At 38.8% G+C, this 19,732-nt stretch overlaps 1 protein-coding gene across 2 annotated transcripts in view; it reads right to left on the bottom strand.

Annotated features, from left to right (window-relative positions):
- Ipo9 (importin 9) overlaps window positions 1-19,732 on the bottom strand; it is a 49,449-nt gene continuing 29,717 nt past the window's right edge. The window contains exons 15-24 of one of the 2 annotated variants that reach the window (XM_026397160.2): window positions 9,280-9,506; window positions 6,953-7,101; window positions 6,327-6,455; window positions 4,686-4,961; window positions 4,242-4,408; window positions 3,526-3,659; window positions 2,210-2,332; window positions 1,718-1,822; window positions 1,436-1,512; window positions 1-1,021 (exon numbers count right to left, since the gene is read on the bottom strand). In XM_026397160.2, the coding sequence (XP_026252945.1) occupies window positions 911-1,021; window positions 1,436-1,512; window positions 1,718-1,822; window positions 2,210-2,332; window positions 3,526-3,659; window positions 4,242-4,408; window positions 4,686-4,961; window positions 6,327-6,455; window positions 6,953-7,101; window positions 9,280-9,506 (1,498 nt within the window). In that variant the 3' untranslated portion in view covers window positions 1-910. Of the gene's footprint in view, window positions 1,022-1,435; window positions 1,513-1,717; window positions 1,826-2,209; window positions 2,333-3,525; window positions 3,660-4,241; window positions 4,409-4,685; window positions 4,962-6,326; window positions 6,456-6,952; window positions 7,102-9,279; window positions 9,507-19,732 lie in introns of both variants that reach the window. The other variant, XM_026397159.2, reaches the window with a different exon arrangement.

A 19,732-nucleotide genomic window follows, 5' to 3' on the forward strand; every position in this document is an offset into this window, starting at 1 on the left:
TTCATTTGTAAAGATTACTTTACTGTCCTAGAAAAATACACGTTGCAAATTTGAGGGCTACAACTTAACCATTTTAAAGGATTCCTGAGGGACAAGGGATAACCTTTGAATATCATACTCTGTGGTAATGTGTGGTAGAGGCATATTAAATATAGTGGGGTCAGGTGGATTTTTTAAAAATCCTTTTTTTTTTCTAGTTTTTTTTTTTTTTTTCTAAAAAAGGAAAAACAAATTGCCATCTGGCTTATTTTGTGTGTGCATGTATATATAGGAACAGGTTGGGGGAGGGGTTGTGTCATGCAAGGAAGCAAAAACAAGATGATGACTTCCTTCAACAGAGGAGCCTCAGTGTTGCAGGAAGAAAGCAGGGAGGGAGACTGCTGGAAAGGGTGTAGATGTAGGTGCTCCTGCTGTGCCTGCTGAGAACCAGGAGCATCAGTGGTCGAAGGCAGAGAGCTTAGTGATCTCTCAAGAGTATTCCTATTTGAACACATCAGATGTCCTATGAAAGTAGACAGGTCTGTTTCAGAATATAAATGGTAGTGACTTCCTGTGCTCCTGAGGTGGGGTAAAATAATCCATGAACACATAATCCATCTGGGCACAAATGTTTCTGGACTGGCCAGCGGAGGACACTAGGAACAGAGGTGAGGGCAGAGTTAGGGAGAAAAATGTTCCAGATATGGGGTATCTTCATGGGAACATGAGAAATGTTCCTTGTTCCACTATTCCTAGGTGATGGCACTGGTGAACTTGGTCAGAGTCATTATGAGTGTCACTCTGCAGAGGCCAAGGATCAAGGGTCAGGAAACCACTCTAGGTTGAGAAGAAAGTGCATCTCAAGGCCAGTGAGTACTGCAAAATTATTTGTGCCTGGGCCAAACAAAAAGCAAACGTGGAAAGGCCATTTTTAGATACCGATGGTCTGTAGAATCCGCCTCTCGTTGTCATTAAGGTGGCCTGAGAACATTATGTAGCACGGCTGCTGAGCAAACTGGCAAAGGAAGTCTGTGAGATATGCCTGGAGGGAAGAATAAGAGTGGTGTTACTGAGGGACCCCAGGGTCACTCACCTACAGCAATGTAAGAACCACCACCAAGTGGGACAATGAGCGGCTGACTTTTTATATTCTTGGATCTAGTTTAGATATTGCCCAGGGACAAAATTCCATAGGGAACCAAAATATTTCCATGGCTATGATCTTGTTTCACCCCAAGGACCTTCACAACATAGACTTAAGAAGCTGGATTATAATACTGGTATAAAAATACTTGTGAAATCTTCCAGTCTCCCCAAAGCCCTTGACCACTCAGCAAGATAGAACTCTCTCCCCAGAGGCTCCCAGGAAGAACTATGAATAGATCTGAGACCATATTTCTGCTTCCATTGATTAGGAAATTGTCACTTGCAAGACCTCTTCTCTGGACACCCTCACCTGCAGATCAATCTGATAGAGAGGATCCTTCAGGGCATCGGGGTCATCTTCCTCATCATCCTCGTAGTAATCCTCCTCTGTTAGACAGCCAATATAGGGCAGGTCAGGGCAGAGGCCCATGATCAGCCCTGGGTAGTGATGCACCACTGCATGGCTGAGGCAGGAGCCCAAGGAATATTCCTTGTAGGCCTGCCTCTCCCCTCTCCCAAGTACCCCATTCTTGGCACCAGTGTGCAAAGAAAAAGATATTTACCATGGCTGTTTTCTTCTCAAACTGCTTACCATATTTACTGGTAGCAAGAATGTCAGATAAAAGTTGGCCACCTAAACCATCCTCCTCTTCCTCATCTTCCTCCTCCTGGTCCTCCCACATATCATTGGAGTCATCTGCTAGGAAATGAAAAGCAGCTAAAGCACATTCATGCATTCTCCCTTCCCAAACCCAAACAGGTCATAAAAGAGGACCCTGAGGGTTCCTCTAAGGTGGCCTGCAGTCCCCAGTGGGAGAGAATCAAGGATGGACAAACCTTCCCAGTAAGTGTGAATGGAAGAACCAACTTCCAAGAAGTAAGGGTAAGACAGCTTGTCCCCTGGTTGCTCCCCATCCCCAACTTCTGAGATTTCACAAGGCAGACCTAAGAGTGTCAGCCACAGAGTAGCTCTAGCTCAATATATATTTTTTTCTTTCTAAACCAATGAGTCAATAAATCAAATTGACAACTTGTAACTTGATCTGCCAGGTAAAAGTCTCCTGGGAGTAAGGGCCTGGTGCACCTTGACTCCACTCTGCAGGAGTGGCCTGGCGTGCGGCATTGGCCTCCATGACGTTGGAGAGCTCGTTGATAATCAGCTTTAGGATCTTGACCAGCAAAGGAATATTTGTCCAGCGCTCTGGATCTGGGAAGGAAAGAAAAGGCTTCACGTCAGACTATTACTGGCTCACTTCTAGCAACGCCTCCATGCTCCCTACAGTGCCATTTAACACAGAGTTCACCAACACTCAACATCACTTTCTACCATCCCTAACTATTTTGAGCCATCAAATAATGACTTAAATAACTTTATTCTGCCCGGTGTTATAAAAGTTCTGAAGTTAGGAGAGATTAAGAGAGATTGAAGGAGAGAGTTTGTCAGTACTAAAGTTCTGAAGCCAAATAATTATACAGAGCACAGTACTAGAGTTCTTAGGACTTGCAAGATATCATGGTTATTATAAAGCTACATTTAAAGCAGCTCTACTTAAAAATCACTAGAGAAAACCTGGTAACAAAAACATGCTGAAATATGTGTTGAAGTCCCAGAATGAACCTAGAAGTTGGGGATCTTTGGTAAATTACTATTTTTGTCAATTTTCAATAGAAAGGAACCATATATTCTAATCCATTGTTTGCCCATAGTTTTCTTTTTCTTTTTCTTTTTATTGCCCATAGTTTTCTGCCTCCTCTTCTTTTTAATTTTTGGTATTAGAAATTAAACCCAGGGGTGCTTTACCACTGAGCCACATCCCCAGCACTTTGTAATTTGAGATAGGGTTTGGCTAAGTTGCACAGGGCCTTGCTAAGCTGCTGAGGGTAACCTCGAACTTCTAATCTTTCTGCTCAGTCTCCTAAATCACACACATAGGCATGTACCACCACACCTGGATTGACTCTTCTTTATCAAACCCATCACTAGCAATTATGTGTGTGTTTTTTTTTTTTTTTTTTTTTTTTGGTAATTGTATGTGGACAGCATGCCTTTATTTATTCATTTATTTTTTTGTGGTGCTGAGAATTGAACCCAGTGCCTCACATGTGCTAGGTAAGCACTCTGCCACTGAACTACAGCCCCAGCCACAATTATGTCTTAAAAATATAGATCACAGGTCAGCATGGTGGTGTACACCTATAAGCTCATGTTGAGGCAGGAGGATTGCAAGTTCAAGGCCAGCATGTGCAACTGGGTAAGATCCTGTCTCAAAATAAAAAAGAACTTGGTAGTAGAGTGCCCTTGGGTTAAATCCCCAGTATTATAAATAAAATAAACAAATGAATAAAAAGTATTCTTAGCCTCTATGGAGAGGAAATCAGAGGGATGGCAGCATCACCCACTTTTGGCTGACTTAGAGCGGGTACGGATGCCCTCATCCATGCTGTAGATCTCTTCTCCCTTCACACGGATATCCTGTAGCCGTTTGTCATCTGCATTGATGCCATGCTGGAGCAGCTTACACAGTGCCACAGAGCTGACAAAGAAGAGAAAGAAAAGGTCAATCAGCCACCTATCTAGAGTTCACTCTAAGGCAACCAGTCATTATATCCTAAGACAATAAAAATTCTTTTCATAACTAATTAGGAGAGATAAAAGAGTTCAGCTAGAAATGGGATTAGAATTTATAAAATGGTCCAATGAGAGAACTGCTTTTCTTGAACAAAAACGGTGGGTAAGCATTGCAATGACTATCTGTGCTATATAGTCAATAGGGTAATGAGAACTAGTGGAATAAAAGTCCAGGCAAGAAAGTTGGAAAGCCAAGGTTAGAAGGCTTGGGTTATAAAGGAGAATAAGTTACTAGCAGTTCTTAGCTGGCTCAAGTCTGTGGCAGAGGAAGCTCTCTAGCCAGCAGACCTCAGAAAAATATTGTCTACCTGTGTTGACTGGGGGATTTCAAGGTGGCAGCCATTCAAATATGCAAGTTAACAAGACAGAGAAAAGGGAAAACAAGGGGTAATGGTAATCTGATATGTCAAACAAAAATCAATGGTGTAAGCCAGGGAAGGAAGAAATGTGAGTAGGAGAAGAATGCTCAAAGAAGATGAGGGTCTACCTGACTTTGCCTTCATACTGTCCATAGAACAGATGCTGTCGGCTTGTCCACTCAGCCATCACAAACTCTAGGGCAGGTTTTCCAGTAGGTCCTGGGAGACTACAGAGGAACTCCAAGAGAGGTTCCAGCTGAGTGTGCACCAGATGAGCGAATACCATGATCAGAGACTAGGATATAACAAGAAGGACATCTGCTTCAGAAAAACTGATTTCACAGAGACAGGAGATGGAATGGTCCATCAAGAAATAATCTATGCACTGCAGGGACCACTCACAAGGCAAGAGAACATGAAGAATTTCTTTTTCATGTTTCTTTGGCTATAAGAGACCTAATCTTACTTCTTTCTTGTTCTACAAGGATAGCAAGAGGGTAAAACAGTTCAGGGCCCACATAATAATTTGTATCTCCAGAGGATGGGAAAGACTAGTTCTCCACTGTCCTTACCTGCATGACACTGAGTGTCTCTGCCTGCTGCATCTTACTGAGGATGGCACGAAGAATCTGATCCAGATTTTCCCCGAGCTCCCGCCCTGCCTTGGAAATGAGGGTGGAGACAAGGCGGCCCACAAAGGCTGCAGTGAACTCTGAGGTGCGGGGGTCTAGGAGCTGGCTCACCACTTGCATCACATACCACAGTCCATTGTGGCCTTGTTCATCATGCCACTGGGCTACCTGCTCCAGCGTCACTGACACATAGGCCCGTAAGCACTCTCCACCATTCTGGGGAGATAGAAGTAACAAGCAAGATTAGCAACTGGGGAAGAGATGACAGAAGCCCTCAATTTGTATGAGCAAGTATTACTCTGAGGTCTATGCCTTATAACAGTCATGAAACTACAGGGTTTGTGGTGGGCTCATTCCACTAGAGTCAGGAATTTACATTTTCCCTTTACCCATTCAGTTATCTAAAAATGCATTTTTCTTTTTCCTGTGGTACCAGGGATTGTACCCAGGGGTGTTCTCCCATAAAGCTACATCCCAAGACCTTTTAATTTTTCATTTGAGATAGGGTCTTGTCTAAGTTGTTAAGGCTATCCTTGAATTTGTTATCTTCCTGCCTTAGTCTCCCGAGTAGCTGGGATTACAGATGTGCAATACTACTAAGATTCAAAATGCATCTTTTTGACCACAAGGGACAATGACCAAGCAAACTGAGTTTTAACTATTAAGATCTACCTCTGGTACTGGAAAAATTATTTCTGAGGTATAGCAATAATTAGATGTCTTGAAAGTCTTCATAGGAATACAGACAGACCTTACATATAATCTCCAAACTGATGAATATCCACTGGTAAATTCTATAACCTTTATAATCAACTTTAGTAGTAAAGACAAGAAAAAGTAACCAACTAACCCAAGAAATACAGAAGAATATTTAGGCTTTCCTCACCTTTCCAGAGGCCTACAATTTTGCTAACTTCATCAATAAAAGAAAATATTCAGAAAGACTTTCTTTTCTTATTTTTGGTGGTACTGGAGATTGACCCTAGGGGCACTCTAGCAACTAAGCCACATCTCCAGACCTTTTTATTTTTTATTTTGAAACAGGGTCTTGCTAATTTGCTGAGGCTAACTTCAAACTTGTAATTCTCCTGCTTCAGTCTCTCAAGTCTCTGAGATTACAGGTGTATACCACCATACCCAGCTCAGATTTTCTTAATGGCCCCAGATTTAGATGTCTGTAATCTCTTGTATAGTAGTAATACCCAGATGCAGATGGCCAGAATGCCTGGTTTCTAAACTCTTTAGAGTTATAACACATCCCAAAGTACAGTTTGTTAGTCTTTTGTAGCTTGAATCCTTTCTGCATCCTCTGGGTAAATATGAAATTGACAAACCTGTATTTTACTTTATTTTTTTTTTTTTAGTTATAGATGGACACAATATCTTTGTTTGCTTATTTTTATGTGTTGCTGAGGATTGAACCCAATGTCTCACATGTGCGAGGCAAGTGCTTTGCCACTGAGCCACAACCCCAGCCCACAAACCTGTATTTTAAAAGCATGAAAGCATGTCAGATTTCTCAGCTTACTATAAGCCAATGGAAGGAAGCTACCGTTCTTCTAATCTCCATTTCTCAGATACCTGCATGGTGGCATTATCATCTGTGTGCAGGGTACACTGTGCTACAGCAGGGAAAGCTTGGCAGATGAGAAGCTGGGAAAGTGGAGGCTTTGTATTCCGAACTACTGTTGTCAGGATATCAATGGCTGTCTGAAGGGGAGAAGAGAGAAGAATGAGAATTGCCTCTAAGGTGGGAGGTACTCAATAATCAACTACTTACTGGGTGGATACAACAGAGCAACTCAGAGAAAACTCATTAATGAAACCAAGTTTCCAAAAAAAAAAAAAAAAAAAAAAAACCATCAGTAGACAGTACTCTCAGCCTCCTTATGATGGATCATTACTTTATTAGATGTAGGAGGTGGGACACACAGCAGTGGACTGGACTGCCAGGTGACATACTTAATGGTGCTGTGTAATGGTGGCACTCTAATCAATTAACCAAGAGTACCTCTGCAATAAGAGCCATTTTCTTAAAGCCTCAGATAATCACACACTGTCCTTAGAGACAGAGCAGACCAGTAAAATTACCCCATGAATCTCCGATGCTATTACTAGTTTCCTGTTAACTATGTGGGATCTGTGGATGGCACTTGCAGATCTCTCTTGTTCTCTTTTTCAAATACACAGGCCTTGTAGCTACTTACCGCACAGAGACCTGCAGGGATCTTGTCTGCTGGGGCCTGCATTATGCTGACCAGAGTGGGAATTAGCCGCATCTGCATTGGGCCCTGACAGGCTTCAATCTGAGATAGCTCCTTGAAGATGTCCTGAGCCAGTGAGGCGACGACAGGATCTAAAGTGGATAAGGCAATATGGAATCCCCCTGCCTGATGGTCTGCATCTGCTTCTGGCTTTAATGATGTCTATGTTTTGCCCTAATCTATGTTAACTTCTGCACTGATTACATATCACATACCTGGGACCTAATGGGGACAGACGAATAATCTCAAAGAACAGGAGAGATGCTAAATCTCCAAGAGGCAGGATATGCATGTTTTCATTAAGACAAGGACTAGTCATTAATAGCTACTCCTAAAACAAAATCTGGCTTTTTTCCTGGGGTAAATCTTAAAGGGTTTTTTGTTCTTGTGAAACCTGGGCTGATTGTAAAACCAAATGCTAAAAAAAAAAAAAAAAAAGCCCCACTGATACTTAGTAGGACGACATGAAAATTTTAAAAACAGCTCAGTGTCTTCCCCCCAGGTTCTCATGTACTGAGGAGAAAACAACCCAAAGCTTTTTGAAAAAAATGGAACGTTTGTAGTTCAATCTACTTTACCTATAAGTAAAAATATTTCCCTCAACCTAGGCTGCAAAAATATACGTGGTATATGTCAAAAATCACAACAGCATTATTTGTAATAGAAAAGAATTGGGAATAATCTAACTGTCTGTTAACAAAATGGGTGAAAAAATTATCATATAGCCATTTTGTGAAATTCTACGTGATGACTGAAAAGAATGAGATATATTCAAGCATGCAAAATGGAAAGCTCTTTGGGACATAGCTTTAAGTGAAAAAGCAAACCAAAGAATATGATTACTATGGTATCATATAAGTAATTCTTATGCCTGTATATTTTTCTGAGCATCAATATTAGAGCTCTCTATTTTAGTTGCACTAGGGACTGAACTTAGGGGCACTTTATCACTGAACTACATCCTTAGTTCTTTTTGTTATTTTTTAAAAATTGTGAGATGGGGCCTGGCTAAATTGCTAAGGTTAACCTCACAGTTGGGATCCTCCTCTTGAGTCACTGAGATTACAGGTGTATGCCACTTCACCCATCAGGAGATTCCTCTTTAAAACAAAGTATCTTTAATACTTTTCAAATAATAAAGTATTAATATACATATCCACTATAAAAAGCTTAAAATGAAGAAAAGTATTAAAGAAAAGAAAAATCTATACTGCTATTTACCTAATCACCATTAACATTTTGAGACATTTTTTTCTACGCACTTATCTATATTCATATCCTTATTGGAAACAAAACTGAAATTTGAGGTCATATATTTTTTTTGGAAGGGGTACCAGGGATTGAACTCAGGGGCACTCAAGCACTGAGCCACATCTCTATCCCTGTTTTGTATTGTGTTAGAGACAAGGTCTCATTGAATTGCTTAGCATCTTGCTGCTGCTGAGGCTGGACCGAACTCACGATCCTCCCTTTTTAGGCTCCTGAGCTGCTGGGATTCCAGGTGTGTGCCACTGTGCCTGGCTTGGGGTCATATTTTATGAATTTTTTGGGGATGACTATTTTTTCACTTAATATAATGTAAACATTTTCTCATGGTTTTAAATCAGTATGATGCTTGATTTTAATGGTTTTATAGTATTTCATTTTACGGATATAATTAAACTTCTGTTATTTCCAGCATTTGACTAGGATAAAAAACATTTGGTGAACAACTGTGTTCATAGGCTTCTGCATGTTTCTTTCTTCAGCATCTCCTTTTCTAAATTATAGTTCAGGCCTCTTAGAGAAAACTTTCATTTATTTGTTCAACTTCCTACTCTGTTATCCGAGTTCTGAATTATGCCTCCTGCCTATGAGTCTTTTATTCACTATCTTTATTCCCCCAGTTCTTATCAGAGGAGAGTAAACAATACAGGAATAGGTAGTCTTTTTTTCTTGGGGGTGTGTGTGTCAAATAATAAACCCAAGGGTGCTTAACTAATAAGCCACATCCCAATCCATTTTTCACTTAGAAACAGGGTCTAACTAAATTGTTTAGGGCCTCACTAAGTTGCTGGCTTTTAACTTGCTATTCTCCTGCATCATCCTCGGGCCACTGGGGAAGTATTTTTAATGTTGCTCTATCTACAGCATAATTCTATTCTTTGCTAATTGAAAGCTTTGCTTACAATTCTTAAGACCATCAGACCCTAGGGAAACTTTACCTAGATTTACCAGCCACCACGATTTTTTTAGTGCCTCTTATCAATATATCATCCCTGATTGCATACCATTACTGTACTTTAGGAAAATGGCGATGGTGAAGGGGCAGATTTTGCTTTCCATGCTTGCTGTGAATTCTGGGTCTACAGTACAAACGATGCATAGAGTCTCCATCACCAGGTTGAGGACCTCTGAGCTGAACTGGGCTGCTAGGTGAATTAAGCCATCAAGGATGCTGGGGAGGAAGGGCTGAAGCACGTGGGTACTCTCTGAGACTTTCAGTTGGTCACAATAACTAGAGAGAGATAGATAAGCAAGAATTACAAGCAAATTCCCCAATTACTGGTTTCTCCAATCTTCTTCTCCAATTATATATATATAAATGTTATGGAATTTATATTATGGCATTATGTTAGGGTTATACATATATAAATTATATATATATAAGTGTTATGGCATATATATATATATGTGTGTGTTATGGCATACACACACACACACACAGCATTACAAGGCTACTTTTATAATTAGGTATGTTTTTACATCTCTGTGCTTATTACATAAATATCAGCACTATTATTTCCATGGTTGTTGACAATTTTTTTTTTCTTTTGGTGATGGGGATTGAACTCAGGTCATCAACATACTAAATATAGTTGCATATTTATTTCTGCTTTGATATTTGCTATTTCCTTTTTTTTTTTTGTAGTAATGAAAAATTGAACTAGAAGTGGACTACCATTGAGCCACAACCTCAGCCTATTTTATCTTTTGAGTTGCGGATCTCACTGAAATTCTCAGAGTGGCTTTGAACTTGTGATCCTCTTGTCTCAGCCTCTTCTCTTTTGTTTTGAAGTAAATCCAGCCAATCATTAAATCCAAATTGTTAACATATTAAGTTAAATGCTTTATGATTCCTTAAAATACTATCTTTTTAGATTATTATTTTTTTTTGGTTAGACACATACCTTTATTTTATTTATTTATTTTTATGTGGTGCTGCAGATCGGACCCAGGGCCTCGCGCATACTAGGCGAGCGCTCTACCGCTGAGCCACAACCCCAGCCCCTAGACTACTACTTTAATCACAATCCTAAGACTTGAATATACATTCCCATTATATTCCAAATATAGTGTTTCTTAAAGTCTTTTTAAAATTTATTTGTTTTAATTAGTTATACATGACAGCAGAATGCATTTTATTTCATTGTAGACAAACGAGGCACAACTTTTCTCTGGTTGCACATGATATGAAGTTGTACCATTTGTGTAAATATACATTTACCTAGGGTAATAATGTCCTTCTCATTCCATCATCTTTCCTACCCCACTCTCCCCTTTGCCCAATCAAAAGTTCCTCAATTTTTCCCATGCCCCCCTCTCCACATTATGGATCAGTGTCCACTTATCAGCCTTTGTTTTTTTGGGATTGGCTTACTTTGCTTAATAGCTCCATCCATTACCTGCAAATGCCACAATTTTCTTCTCTTTTAATGCTGAGTAATATTCCATTGTGTATATATAACACAGTTTTTTAATCTATTCATCTATTAGCTATTGTGAATTGAGCTGTTATAAACATTGATGTGGCTCTGTCACTATAGTATGCTGATTTTAAGTCCTTTGGGTACAGACCAAGGAGTTGGATAGCTGGGTCAAACAGTGGTTCCATTTCGAGTTTTCTAAGTAATCTCCACACTGCTTTCCAGAGTGGGTGTGCCACCAGCAATGAGTGTACCTTTTCCTCCACATCCTTGCCAGCACTTATTGTTGCTTGTATTCTTGATAATTGCGATTTTGACTGGAGTGGGATGAAATCATAGAGTAGTTTTCATTTGCATTTCTCTAATTACTAGAGACGTTGAACATTTTTTCATACATTTGTTGATTGATTATATATCTTCTTCTGAGAAGTGTCTGTTCAGTTCCTTAGCCCATTTGTTAATTGGGTTATTTGTTTATTTATTATCTTTTGGGTGTTTTTTGAGTTCTTTATAATATCCTTGAAATTAGCGCTCTATCTGATGTGCATGTAGTAAAGATGTTCTCTCACTCTGTGGGCTCTCTCTTCACATTACCAATCATTTCCTTTGCTGAGAAATGGTTTTTTAGTTTGAATCCATCCTATTTATTAATTCTTAATTTTACTTCTTGTGCTTTAGGAGTCTGTTAAGGAAGTCATGTCCTAAAATAATGAAGATTTGGGTCTACTTATTCTTCTATCAGTTGCAGGGTCTCTGTTCACTAGAGGTTTAATTTCATTTTTCTACATGTGGATTTCCAGTTTTCCTAGCACCATTTATTGAACAGGCAATCTTTTCACCAATGTATGTTTTTGGTGCCTTTGTCTAGTATAAGATAACTGTATTTATGTGGGTTTATCTCTTCTATTCTGTACCATTGGTCGACATGTCTATTCTGGTGCCACTACCATGCTGTTTTTGTTACTATAGCTTTGTAGTATAGTTTAAGGTCTGGTATTGTGATGTCTCCTGCTTTACTCTTCTTGCTTTGGCTATTCTGGGTCTCTTCTTTTTCCAAATGATTTTCCGAATTGATTTTTCTATTTCTATGACGAATATAGTTGGGATTTTAATTGGAATTGCATTAAATCTGTACAACCTTTTGGTAGTATGGCCATTTTGACAATGTTAATTCTTCCTATCCAAGAACATGAGAGATCATGCTGTCAGCACAAATAGTGATAGTTTCAGTTCTTTTCCTATTCATATCCCTTTAATTTCCTTCGTCTAATTGCTCTGGCTAGAGTTTCAAGGACTATGTTGAACAGGAGTGATGAAAGAGGGCATCCTTGTATTATTCCAGTTCTTAGAGGAAATGCCTCCAATTTTCCTACATTTAGATGTTGGCTTTGGGCTTAGCAATAGATAGCTTTTACAATGTTGAGGTATATCCCTATTATCCCTAGTTTTTCTAGTGTTTTGAACATGAAAGGGTGTTGTATTTTGTCAAATGCTTTTTTTGCATCTACTAAGATGATCATATGATTTTTATCTTTGAGTCTAGTACTGTCATGAATTGCGTTTATTGACAAAATACAAGGGTGTTGTGCTGCAGTCTGGCTGGGCACAAATCACGAGCCACTGAAGCAGGAACAAACTTTATTTTTGAACTGCAAGAAAAAACCTCACACACCCTCCTGGAGAATTCTCCCTAAAGCCACGAGGCTCCTGCAGAACCCCCAGCCGGAAATAGCTCTCCGGGAAATCCCTCCTCCTGCACTTCCCCAACCAATGGGAACTCTCGGGGAATCCCCGGAAATCCCCATGAGAACTCCAAAATAGTGCGAGAACTCAAAAGTAGCGGCAGAGGCGGATATTTATGCCTCGCCTGTCAATCAATACTGTTGGCAAAATGCCCAGGGGCCATACAGACTGGCTGTGGCTCTCAGCAGTGTTGTATTTTGTCAAATGCTTTTTTTTTTTGCATCTACTGAGATTAGACGATCATATGATTTTTATCTTTAAGTCTACTACTGTGATGAATTACGTTTATTGATTTCTGTGTGTTAAACCAACCTTGCATCCCTGGAATGAACCCCACTTGATCATGGTGAACTATCTTTTTAATATGTTTTTGTAAGTGATTTACCAGAATTTTATTGAGAATTTTTACATCTATGTTTATCAGGGATACCATTCTGAAGTTTTCTTTCCTTGATGCATCTTCATCTGGGTGATACTAGCCTCATAGAATGAGTTTGGAAGGGTTCCTTTTCTATTTCATGGAATAATTTGAGGAGTATTGGTATTAATTCTTATTTGAAGGTCTTGTAGAATTTGTCTCAGAATCTATCTGGTCCTGGGCTTTTCTTGGTTAGTAGGCTTTTGATGGCTTCTTCTATTTCATTGCTCAAAATTGATCTGTTTAAATTGTGTATGTCCCCTGATTCAGTTTGAGCAGATCATGTTTCTAGAAACTTGTCGGTGTCATTGAGATTTTCTACTTTATTGGAGAATAAACTTTCAAAAATTTACACTCCAATAAAGTAGTTTCTAATTATCTTATGTATTTCAATAGTATCTGTCATGATATATCCTTTTTCATCACAAATTTTAGTAATTTGAGTCTTCTCTCTCCTTTTTGTTAGGGTGGCTAAGGGTTTATTGATTTTATTTATTTTTCTAAAGAACCAGCTTTCTGTTCTGTCAATTAAAAAAAAAAACATTTATTTTTTCATTGTAGTTGGACACATTTCCTTTATTTCACTCATTTATTTTTAAGTGTTGCTGAGGATCGAAACCAGGGTCTCTCACTTTATGTGGTGCTGAGGCGAGTGCTCTACTACTGAGCCACAACTCCAGCCCTGTTTTGTCAATTTTTTCAATTGTTTCAATTTCCTTAATTGCAACCTCGATTTTAATTATTTTCTGTCTTCTACTCCTTTTGGTGTTGATTTTTTTCTAGGGCTTTGAGGTGTAATGTCAGGTCATTTATTTGTTGACTTTTTATTCTTTTTAATGAATGAGCTCAATGCAATGAACTTTCCTTAGCACTGCCTTCATAGTGTCCCAGAGATTTGAGTATGCTGTATTGGAGTTCTCATTTACCTCTAGGAATTTTTTTTATCTCCTCCTTGATTCTTCTGCTATCCATGAGTCATTCGATAGAGTATTATTTAGTCTCCAGATGTTGGAGTAGCTTCTGTTTTTTACTTTATCACTGATTTCTAATTTCATTTCATTATGGTCTGACAGAATACAGGGTAGTATCTCTCTCTCTCTCTTTTTGTATTTGTTAAGAGTTGCTTTGTGGCATAAGATATGGTTTATTTTAGAGAAGGATCCATGTGCTGCTGAGAAAAAAGTGTATTCACTCATTGATGGATGGGATATTCTGTCTATGCCTGTTAAGTTTAAATTATTGATTATATTATTAAGTTCTATAGTTTCTTTGTTTAGTTTTGTTTGAAAGATCTATCCAGAGGCGAAAAAAGTATGTTAAAGTCACCCATGGCGGGGCTGGGGTTGTGGCTCAGTGGTATAGCCCTTGCCTAGCACATGTGAGACATGGGGGTCAATCCTCAGCACCACATAAATAAACAAACAAATAAATAAAGATATTGTGTCCATCTGCAATTAAAAAATACTTAAAAACAAAGCTACCCAGGATTATTGTGCTGTGGTCTATTTGATTCTTGAAATTTAGAAGGGTTTATTTGATATATACAGATGCTTCATTGTTTCAGGCATAAATATTTACAACTGTTATGTCTTGTTTATGTATGATTCCCTAAGTACTATGAAATGTCCTTCTTTATTCCTTCTAACTTTGGTTTGAAGTCCACTTTATCTGAGGATGGAAACTCTTGCTTCTTTACGTTGTCCATTTGAGTGGTATTTTTCCCCCATCCTTTCACCTTCAGTCTGTGGATGTCTTTTCCTCTGAGTATCTTGAAGGCAGCATATTGTTGGGTCTTTTTTATTTTTATTTTTTAAATCCAATTTGCCAGTCTATAACTTTTAATTGATGAGTTTAGGCCATTAACATTCAGGGTTATTATTGAAATATGGTTTGTATTCCTGGTCATTTTGGTTTGTTTTTGTTTTTTTTACTTGACTTGGTTTCACCTTTGATTGGCTTTTCCTTTAATGTATTTCTTCCCTTTGCTTATCTTCATTGTTGTTTCTCATTTCCTCCTCATAGAATATTTTGCTGAGAATATTCCATAGTGCAGGCTTTCTAGTTGTATATTCTTTTAACTTCTGCTTATCATGGAAGGTTTTTATTCCATCATCAAATCTGAAGCTTAATTTTGCTGGACATAAAATTTTTGGTTGGTATTCATTTTCTTTCAGAGCTTGGTATATGTTGTTCCAGGATCTCCTAGCTTTGACAATCTGGGTTGATAAGTCTGCTAAGATCCAAATTGGTTCTCCCCTATAGGTAATCTGATACTTTTCTCCTGTGGCTTTTAAAGTTTTATCCTTACTCTTTATGCTTGGGATTTTCATTATAATGTATGTTGGTGTGGATCTGTTGTAATTTTGTATATTTGGTGTCCTGTAAGCCTCTTGTATTTCTTTTTCCAATTAATTCTTCAGGTTTGGGAAATTTTCTGATATTATTTCACTGAAAAGATTGTGCATTCCTTTGGTTTGAATCTCTGTGCCTTCCTCTATCCCAATAAATCTTAAATTTGATCTTTTTATGCTATCCCACAATTCTTGGACATTCTGTTCATGGTTTTTTTTTTTTTTTAATCATCTTCACTGTGTGGTCAACTTTATTTTAAAGACTACATATTCTGTTTTCATTGTCTGAGGTTCTGTCCAAGTGATCTAATCTGTTGGTGATGCTTTTTTCTTTTTTAATTGGACACACACCTTTATTTAATTTATTTACTTTTATGTGGTACTGAGGATCGAACCCAGGGCCTCGCACGTGCTAGGCAGGCGCTCTACCGATGAGCAACAACCCCAGCCCCCTGTTGGTGATACTTTCTATTGAATTTTTAAATTGGTTTATTGTTTCCTTCATTTCAAAGATTTGGTTATTTTCAGAATCTTTCTTGAAGTAATATTTTATTGCCTGTATTTATTCTCTTATCTCTTTATTGGAGTGATCATTTGTTGTCTATATTTGCCCTCTCATCTCATTCTTTACTATGTAGATCATTTTAAGTAATATTTTATTGCCTGTATTTATTCTCTTATCTCTTTATTGGAGTGATCATTTGTTGCCTATATTTGCCCTCTCATCTCATTCTTTACTATGTAGATCATTTTAATTACATACATTCTGAACTCCTCTGAATATTTCTTCTACTGTGCTATCAATGGATTCTATCATTGTATCATCTTGATTTGTTTGGGGCACTTTCTTCCCTTGTCTTTCATGCTTTTTGTATGTCTTCTCTTCTAGCAGCGTGGATCCAAGGTGTTACAGTTTCTTCCCTATAATCTTATAGTGTTCCTGCAGGTTTCTGATGTCTTACTTTTAAGGAGGAGATCAATATTAGCAGCATCCAATGCAAACAATATGCAATGTAAAACAAATAGTTCCTATTTAGATGATTACCATTTTGTCACAATAAACAGAAATGATATGTTTAATTATTATCTTAAAAATAAACAATAGGTTTGCAAAAGAGTCTACAGTTTCTACTGGTGGACAAGGAGAGAAGTAGGTGGGTGTGGAATGTGATGTTTATGAGGTAAGAGGTAAGAATACAGAGGTATTAGATGGTAGGAAGGGTGAAAGAGGAATCAAATAAAGTTAACTGTTAACAGGAGAAAAGAGAAGGGCGACCTGATACAAGGCTCACTCCTGCATCTTCAACAAAATGGTAACTATTAGCACACCTAGAAGGGATACCTCTGGTGTAAACAAGCCCACAGGGTCCTTGGTGATGATCTCTGGGTCCTGGCTGTTGTCCCTAGATGGAAGTGGCCACATCCCTAGTTCATGGCAGTGGTAGCATCAAACCTGTAAGTATCTTGGTGTTGGACTTTCAGTCCCCAGCCAGTGTCCCAAGATGGAGGTAATCATTTTTCAGAGATGGGTCTGAAAGGGTGGTCCATGTGATGGTGTTGGGCAGCCTGCTCAGGGATGCAGGGCTGTGGCACATGGTGCTATGGCAGTGGGCAGCTGCCTCCAGGCCCTATCTGTTGTCCCAAGGTGGTGGCTACTGCATGGGGAGGGCTATGGCGGTGGCTGCAGTGTTCCAAGATTAAGGTGGGCTGTGTGTGTGTGTGTGTATGTTGGTAAACAAGGAGCTGCAGGTCCCATCCTCGGTCTGCCTGGGCTGTGCGAGAGTAGGCAGGGCCTGCCTGGGATGCCCTATTTTAAAGTCTTTTCTTTTTTTTTTTTTGGCAATGTTGAGGATTGAACCCAGGGCCTCACAAATGCAAGGAAAGTACTTTACATTGAGTCACATCCCTGGCCCTTGAATACAATTGTTAAATTTGATCTTTTCATGTTATCCCTTACTCTTGAAGTTCTGTTCATGGTCTCTTAACATCTTTTCTCCATGATCAACTCTATTTTCAACATTATATATTTTGTCTTCATTGCCTGAAACTTTGTCTTTAAAAAGTGGTCTAGTCTGCAGGTGATGCTTTCCTTTGAATTTTCAATTTGGTTTATTGATTCCTTCATTTCAAGGATTTCTCCTTGATTTTTTCTTTCAAAATATCTCTATTAAAATGATCTTTCACTTCATGTATTTTGTCTCTAAATTCACTGCTTGTATCACCCTTTACCTTGCAGATCAGTTTAACTATGTATTATACTGATTCTCTGAAATTACTTCCATTCTGGGGTTGATGGATTGTTATTGAAGAATCTTGGTTTGTTTGCAGTGATTTGTTCCCTTGATTTATCATGTTGGTGTATCTACCCATCTAACAATATGGATAGGAGACAGTAGTGTTTCTACCCTGTGGACTTACAGTGTCCCTGAAGGTTCCCAGTCCCTCACCATTTAGGAGGGTACAAATAATAACAACAACCACTGCAAACTACAGTTCCTGCTATGAAATCTACAATGTTGTCATAATAAACAGAAATGATATGATCAATTATTGCCTACAGTAAAAACAATAAGTTTGCAAAAGAGTCTACAATTTTGAATGGTGGAGAGTGAGAAAACAGAAGTAGGATGTGTTGATTATGAGGGAGGAGGAGAGAAGACCTAGGTAAAACCTTAGAGGAAGAGTGAAAGATTAGAGATTGGCTGTTAGCAGAAGAGAAAGATAATCAAGGAAAACAGATAAGTGAGAGAAAAAAATGTATAAAGTAAAAAATTTTTTTAAAATATATATTTTTTAGTTGTTGATGGACCTTTATTTATTTGCTTATTTGTATGTCGTGCTGGGAATCTAATCCAGTGCCTCACATGTACGAGGCAAGCACTCTATTGCTTAGCTACATCTCCAGTCCCCCCAAATTAAAAAAAAAAAAAAAAAAAAGGAAAAAAGAAAACAAAACTGAAATATACTAATCAAACATCCTATTCCTCAAAATAATAAAAAATAACTGGCTTCAAATATGCTAGAAAGAGAGAAAAAAGCATATGAATATGTGTAAATGTCCACAAACCATTAAGGTCATAATTAAACAGAGAGAGAGAAAAAAGTTCTTGATGAAAAGTTAAAGAACCATTTCTGTTGGAGTTAAAAAAAAAATTCTCAGCTTCCCTTCTCAACAGTTGGGTGGGGTGGTCTGGAGTGAGAGAGGTAATCCTGTAGGTGGGGTTTAGCCTAAGTAGGCTCCAGTTTCTTTGCTGAATGCCAAGTGGTCTGGAGATTTTAAATCAGTGCACCTCCACGGCCCAGCAATTGCTGGTCTATGCTGGAAGACAGCATCCCAGGGATCTCCTCTGGGTTCCACTCATGCAGTGGAAGAGCCAATTCTTTGTCCATTCTTGGGTTCATTTTCCAAATGCAGTCTCTCCTGCCCTGCCCTTTTGACTTTCTAGCCAGGCATGTCTTTCCTAGCTGGTCTTGCGAGCAGTTAGAGTGGAGAGGTAGGGGGAGAGCCAGGTGGGTTTCCACGACCAGTATTCCCCTGTGTAAACCCCTCTCCATGTTTGATTCTCTCCTGGTCACTTAGGCACACTATGTCATGCAGCGTGGGTTTGCCAGGAATTGGCTCCCCCAGCCACCAGCACATGGCTGCAATATGGTTCTTTCTTCTGTCCTCTGCATGCAGCTGGGAGAGATGTGGCTTCTTTCCTGTACAAGGACATTGTGCCAAAGGCCTTTCAGTTTAGTTGTGTAGTGTTTTCAATCTCTAAACTCTCTGTACCCAGACATGCCTCAGGCCTCCTAAAAATGCTGTTTCCTATCATTTCCTCATCCCTCCACTGTGCTTATAGAGGGACTGTTCTGGCTGGTGCCTTGGTGGCACTGGGGTTTTCGTCCTTATTTTACTATATCCAATCTCCTGAGTCCTCCATCTGCTTTCAGTGTCCAGTATTAAATCTTAGAAAGGCCTCCCTCTTTTTTCACCCTCCTTGCTGAGAAGCTGCTTATCTGCTTTCTTGGTTTCACACCATGGAGCAGCTAGGAAAGTGACCTTCTCTATTCCACCATCTTGAAACCTCACACTACCAATATATATATATATATATATATTTTTTTTTTTGTGGTTCTGGGGATTGAACCCAGAGACTTGTGCACGTGAAACAAGCATTCTACCAACTGAACTATATCCCCAGCCTAATAAATGGTTTTTAAAGTTTTTTTTCTTTGTAGTGTTTTAGAGAAAAAATTATTTGTGTAGCTGACAAATAATGGGTTTTGATTTTAGATTTGGCCAGACTTTTTGACTGCTGATACATAATACCTTGATTTTCAATATTACCTTGCTCAGACCTAACTTCTCCTGTAGACTAATGTGTCCTTTGGCTTTGGTCAGCTTTCAATTCCTTAGACATGGTTTTAGATTCCTCAGACATGGTTTTAGATTCCTCTTTACTAGTGATCTAGTGATCAGCTATGCCTTACTTGTCCCTATAACAAATCTGAATCTGTATAGTTTGCTAGATCACAGACA

Source organism: Urocitellus parryii, chromosome 9, assembly GCF_045843805.1.
Source record: "Urocitellus parryii isolate mUroPar1 chromosome 9, mUroPar1.hap1, whole genome shotgun sequence".
Lineage (NCBI taxonomy): Eukaryota > Metazoa > Chordata > Mammalia > Rodentia > Sciuridae > Urocitellus > Urocitellus parryii.